Genomic DNA, 5,492 nt, shown 5'->3' with positions numbered 1-5,492 from the left:
TCAGCAGCCGTGAAGAGCGGGGCTCTCCTCCCGCTCCAGCCGGTCCCCCTCCGGCGGTCTCGCACTTTTTGACGAGGTTGAGGAGATATGGGGAGATATGGGGAGATATGGGGAGATATGGGCAGGTATGGGTCTCGCACTTTTTGACGAGGTTGAGGAGATATGGGGAGATATGGGGAGATATGGGGAGATATGGGCAGATATGGGTCTCGCACTTTTTGACGAGGTTGACGTCCTCCAGCCCGCCGCCCGCCGAGAGGGAGTGCGGGTCGAGGTCGGTGATGTGCAGCGTGTAGCCGTCCAGCGGCGAAAAGTAGCCTTTCGGGCAGCGGCGGAGAGGAGTGGTGGGCAGGGCAGGGCAGGGCGGGGCGGGGGAGGCGGGCAGGGCAGGGTAGGGTAGCCTACCGGTGGAGAGGGGCGGGGCGGGGCGGGGCGGGGCGGGGCGGCGCGTAGACCCAGCATCAGCGAGTCATCGCAGAGGTCGGCCACGACCTGACCGAGGGGGACAGGCGGCGGGGTAGGACCGCGGGGCGGCGAGGGGTTCGCGGCCGGCGGCGGCGGCAGCGGCGGCGGTGGCGGTGGCGGCAGCGGCGGCGGCGGCAGCGGCGGCGGCGGCGGAGGCCGCAGCGGTGCCTGCTGGTTCTCGTCGAGCAGCGTCAAGTGCGCGAACACCGAGCCAGTGCCTACGTAGGAGACAGCAGCGACGACTCAGAGCGCAGCGCCCGTCCTGCTGCCGCCGCCAACGCGCCGGGCCGGCACCGGTGTGTGTCCGCAGCTTCTCCTTGACGGTGCCGACGCTCATGTGCCGGTCGAGCCGGATCTCAAACATGCGCGCCTGCAGGTTCGAGTGCGTCACATGCAGCAGCACCTGCGCCATTCGGGCGGACGCCGCCTGTCAGCCGGGGCGCACGCTCGCGGGACGGCGGCTGCGGAGGCGTTGTGCTCGCCGTCGACTCGGCCCGGGCCTGCCCGCCCGATTCCCACCCGACGTAGTCCTTCAGCTCGTTGAGAGCGACACTCATTGTGACTCGCCTGTGTAGGGAAATAGGGCGGATGATGCAGTTTCGAATTTCGCGGCAGAGAGGTGCGCGGGAGTGAACGCCTGCCTCTGCCGTTGCCGCGCTGCTTGCAGGAGGTATTGAAGAAAACCCGACACTCGATCCGAATCAATCCGTCGAAGGATTTCCCCCCCCCAGGAAGCCCCCCAAGGAAGGACGAAGGTCAGACCCACGACTGTGGGACTCCAGCGCGGTAATGGGTGGACGCAAGACGGGCGGTGACGGTCACACAGGAGCGACACACAGACAACTTTCCCCGCGTGATCATCAAGGCAAAAACACAATTACGTGTGAGTGTTAGAGTTGTTTGGTATTGCTAAAAATCTCTCTCTCACAAGGCGCGGGGCGAGCCACATCATCACAGGCTCGCGGCAATAAGGACACTCTCGCATAAGCTCGGAGCATGGACCGCAGACGCCGCACAAGTGGCTGCACGGCACCGCGAGGTGAGACTTCGGCCGCTCGAAGCATATGATGCACGACGTCTCGCCTCACGCGTGTGGCTGCGCCAGCGCGCACGCCACCGCCCGCGCCCGCGACTAGTCTAGCTGCTAGCTCTAGCACGGCGGGCACTCGCCGCGCAAAAATACTTTTTCTCCACCCACCCGAAACACACAGGAACCAGAGTATCCCGCCGTCTTGCAGCTACTCGTCCTCCTCGCTGCCGTCAGAAGAGACTGGCGTGGGCGACCGGCTCGCCCACGCCTCGATCTTCTTGGGCAGCAGCTGGTTCGACAGGTCCTCTCCGTGGCCTAGGCAGCCATGGGTGCCCTCGCCCCAGGTGAAGAAGGCGCCGTCGGCGGTGAGGGCGAGGCTGTAGCTGCCTCCAGCCGACACGGCGACGACGCGCCGCCCAGCAAAGGCCTCGACCTTCTTGGGCAGCGGCTGGGTCTGCTCGTCGCCGTGGCCCAGCTGGCCCCAGCTGGGCCACCCCTCGCCCCAGCTCAAGACGGCGCCGTCGGCGGTGATGGCGAGGCTGTGGTCGTTTCCCGCCGACACGGCGACGACGCGCTGGCCAGCAAAGGCCTCGACCTTCTTGGGCAGGAGCTGGTTCTGCAGGTCGCCGTGGCCCAAGTGGCCTCCTTCGCATCCATAGCCCCAGCTCCAGACGGCGCTGTCGGCCGTGATGGCGAGGCTGTGGTCGTTTCCCGCCGACACAGCGACGACGCGCCGCCCAGCGAAGGCCTCGATCTTCTTTGGCAGCAGCTGGCTCTGCTCGTCGCCGTGGCCCAGCCTGCCATAGTATCCACTGCCCCAGCTCCAGACGGCGCCGTCGGCGGTGACGGCGAGGTTGTGCTCCCATCCAGCAGACACAGCGACGACACGCTGGCCAGCCAACGCCTCGAGCTTCTTGGGCAGCTGCTGGTGCTGCTCGTCGCCGTGGCCCAAGCGGCCAACGTAGCCCAAGCCCCAGCTCCAAGCGGCGCCGTCGGCGGTGAGGGCGAGGCTGTAGCTGCCTCCAGCCGAGACAGCGACGACGCGCTGGCCAGTGAAGGCCTCGATCTTCTTTGGCTGCCACTGGCTCTGCTCGTCGCCGTGGCCCAGCTGGCCACAGGATCCCTTACCCCAGCTCCAGGCGGCGCCGTCGGAGGTGAGGGCAAGGCTGTGACCATAGCCAGCCGACACGCTCACGGCGCGCTCGCCACCCAGCGTCGACGGAAGGCGGGTCGGTGTGTTGAGCTGCGTCACGCCCTCGCCGTGGCCGAGAAGGCCTGGATAGTACTCCTCCTCCTCCTCTTCGTCCTCATCCTCCCCTTCGCCCTCCGTTGCCGCTGACCCGCACGACGAGAGCCGCCCCTCGCCGTCGATGAAGACGCTGTGCCGATCTCCCGCCGCAGCCCTCGCAGGCGGGTTGGACTCGCGCAGCAAGGCATAGAAGCACAGCCACCGCACGGCGCAGCTCTCGCCCTCTGGCTGCGCCGGCGGCTCGTAGCCGGCCTCTTGCAGGCGCAAGCGGATGCCCGCCTGCGCGAGTGAGGCGTGGAAGAGAAGCGAGACGGCCGCGACGCGAGCGATGTCGATGGGGTCGCAGCGCGAGAGGGCGCGCTCGAGGAGGTCCGCGGGGAGGTCGAGCAGGCGGGCGGGCGGCGGCGTGCTTGGCGAGGGGGCGGCGGCGGCGGCGGCGGCGAGGCGGCGCGAGCGGCGGCGCGGCGGGGTGGACATCGCGAAGAAGAATTCTTGGGTGAACCGACAGGAGAAAAAAAGCCCGGGGCTTCAAGTTAATAAAGGACTACGTGAAAAACCTTTTGACCTACAGCTAGTAGCTACGAGGAACGACCCATCGGGTTGAGTGTCTTGGGAGCTGACAGTTGTCCCAAAATGAGATCCCGCCCTGACGTCGCTCGACAGGGTCAGGGACGTCGAGAGCTCGAGGAAGCATACACTGCTGTTCTCTCGCGAATCGTGTGACGCGCATGGTCGCAATCCATGCATGCGGCGAGGGTGCTGGGGTCGCGTCCCCTCTCCGCCTCCCACCCCGCGCGAGCCCCCACGGCACTCACGCCCCAGCAGGCGCCACCGGCGGCGGCATGTCGCCCGTCGGCTCGCCGCCCGCAGACGCGTCCATGAGCGCAGTGACGAGGGAGCCGAGGTCGATGGCGCATCCCACCTGCCGTCCAGTCTCAACCCCTCAATCGCCCACTCTCGCCGATTCCACTCGGCCGACGGCGCGCAGCCCGCCTGGCCGCTCGCCACCGCGCGGTCGGCCGCGTCGCCAGCGGCGGAGGCGGCGGCGGCGAGCGCCGCGCGGAAGAGCGCCTGCACCTGGCAGAAGCGGTAGCAGCCCTTGCCCGCGTTGTTCGCGTCATCGAGCGGGTCGAGCACCTGTGAGCTGTGTCGTGAGAGTGCGCCACAGTCGGTGAGTGAGCGAAAGGGGCTGGAGAGACAAGTGAATGCCGCCGAGTGCGTGTCGCCCTCGTGTGCGAGCCAGAGCACATCTCCCCACATCGTGGAGGTCGGAAATGAGGGGACACGTTTTCCTCGGAGCGACCGCAGCGAGAGCAGCGGCTCCACACTCTCCACTGTCCACACGCGGCGGAACGGTCTCACAAGATTCACGCCTCGCAGAGATAACGAAAACCAACCTGTCCATCACAACCCCGCGCGCGTGCCGGGCGGGCGGCCGCCCTTCCCCCCTCCCTTGCGCGCCGCGCCGTCGGCTCCGAACTGCCGCTCGGCGGTGAGCCGCTGCTCCCTCAGGTAGCCCTCCTGCGTCCGCCACACCGCGTGCAGGTCGGGCGAGAGCTCGGCGTGCAGCGCCCTCGCCGCGCCGTCCCACGCAGAGAGGTGCCACGCCACGTACGCGCCCGCGCCCGCCGTCGGCAGCGCCTCGAGAAAGGTGAGCGCCTGTTCACAGCTCGAGGTGTGAAGAGACGCTGTTCACAGCACCATGGCCGTCGGCAGCGCCTCGAGACAGGTGAGCGCCGCGACGGCGGCGGGGCTCTCCGCGCCAGAGTACTCGCCGAGGAAAACGTAGAGGGGCGTGCGGTGCGCGGCGAAGGTCGGCGTCACGCGCACGCGCCCAAAGGCGGGCCGCAGCGCGAGGAGCAGCCGGAAGAGCATCGAGTAGATGCCGAGCTGGTACGCAAAGTAGAGGTGGCCGCCTTCGCCGTGGGCCAACCTCACGTCACGGCGTGCAAACACCGAGCCGTGCCGGTGTGTGCCGGGCATGCGCGTGAACGGAGGGGGAAGCGAGTCCGGCTGCATAGAGCCGACTGCGCGTCCTCTCGAGTGCTCGTCGGAATACAAAGGTTCGTGGTAGCGCATCTAGGGCGGCACGCCCGGCTTGAGGGCGCGCAGGGCGAAGAGGAGCTCGTTCCGGAGAATGGCGCCTTGGGCGGGAGACCGCCGAGATTAGGCGAGATTGTGCGAGATAGGCATCTGGAGCTCGTTCCGGAGGATGGCGCCGAACTCGAGAGACCGGACCGAGCGCGCCCACCCCTCGTGCCCCTCCTCGTCCACCTGAGAGAGACAGCCACACTGGGTTCGGTACTCTGGAGGTGTGGTACTCGTGCCCCTCCTCGTCCACCTGAGAGAGACAGCCACACTGGGTTCGGTACTCTGGAGGTGTGGTACTCGTGCCCCTCCTCGTCAAACCTGAGAGAGACACGCGCCACCGCGGTAAATAGAAACGCGTAAAGCAGACTCGCGCCGCGCCTCGCCCGCCTCGGCTGCGCCGTGCGCCTTCTTTTGCCCGCGGTCGACCACGATGCCTACGCGGAGGCCCCCAGGGCCCTTCTAGGGCCCTTCTAGGGCCCTTCTGCCAGAAGGGCCCTTCTGCCCGATCTCCGACCACGGCTTGCCCGCGTTGACAAAGTCGGCCGACGGGGCCGCGCCCAGCAGGCGGCGCCACGAGCCTGCGCCATGCAGACACACGGGTGAGAGCGAGGAGACGGCACGGGCAGCTGTGGGAGGCGCTCTGTGCCCCCCCCCCCC

General features: G+C 67.9%; 2 protein-coding genes across 2 annotated transcripts; both read right to left on the bottom strand.

Moving 5' to 3' along the window:
* EMIHUDRAFT_193900 (hypothetical protein) lies at positions 1 to 1,022 on the bottom strand (the record flags this gene model as incomplete). Its single annotated transcript, XM_005793921.1, has 4 exons — positions 1 to 64; positions 216 to 318; positions 760 to 892; positions 990 to 1,022. The coding sequence occupies 4 exons, from the start codon at positions 1,020 to 1,022 to the stop codon at positions 1 to 3; spliced, it is 333 nt and encodes a 110-aa protein (XP_005793978.1).
* Positions 1,023 to 3,555: 2,533 nt separating this feature from the next.
* EMIHUDRAFT_193899 (hypothetical protein) lies at positions 3,556 to 4,727 on the bottom strand (the record flags this gene model as incomplete). The annotated part of the gene is made up of 4 exons (XM_005793920.1): positions 3,556 to 3,666; positions 3,822 to 3,888; positions 4,225 to 4,403; positions 4,446 to 4,727. The coding sequence occupies 4 exons, from the start codon at positions 4,725 to 4,727 to the stop codon at positions 3,556 to 3,558; spliced, it is 639 nt and encodes a 212-aa protein (XP_005793977.1).
* Between the last annotated feature and the right edge of the window lie 765 nt (positions 4,728 to 5,492).

This window comes from Emiliania huxleyi (assembly GCF_000372725.1).
Source record: "Emiliania huxleyi CCMP1516 unplaced genomic scaffold EMIHUscaffold_1, whole genome shotgun sequence".
In the NCBI taxonomy this organism is placed as follows: Eukaryota; Haptophyta; order Isochrysidales; family Noelaerhabdaceae; genus Emiliania; species Emiliania huxleyi.
Note: the sequence above shows the minus strand (reverse complement) of the source record. Positions and strands in the feature narration are given on the sequence as shown.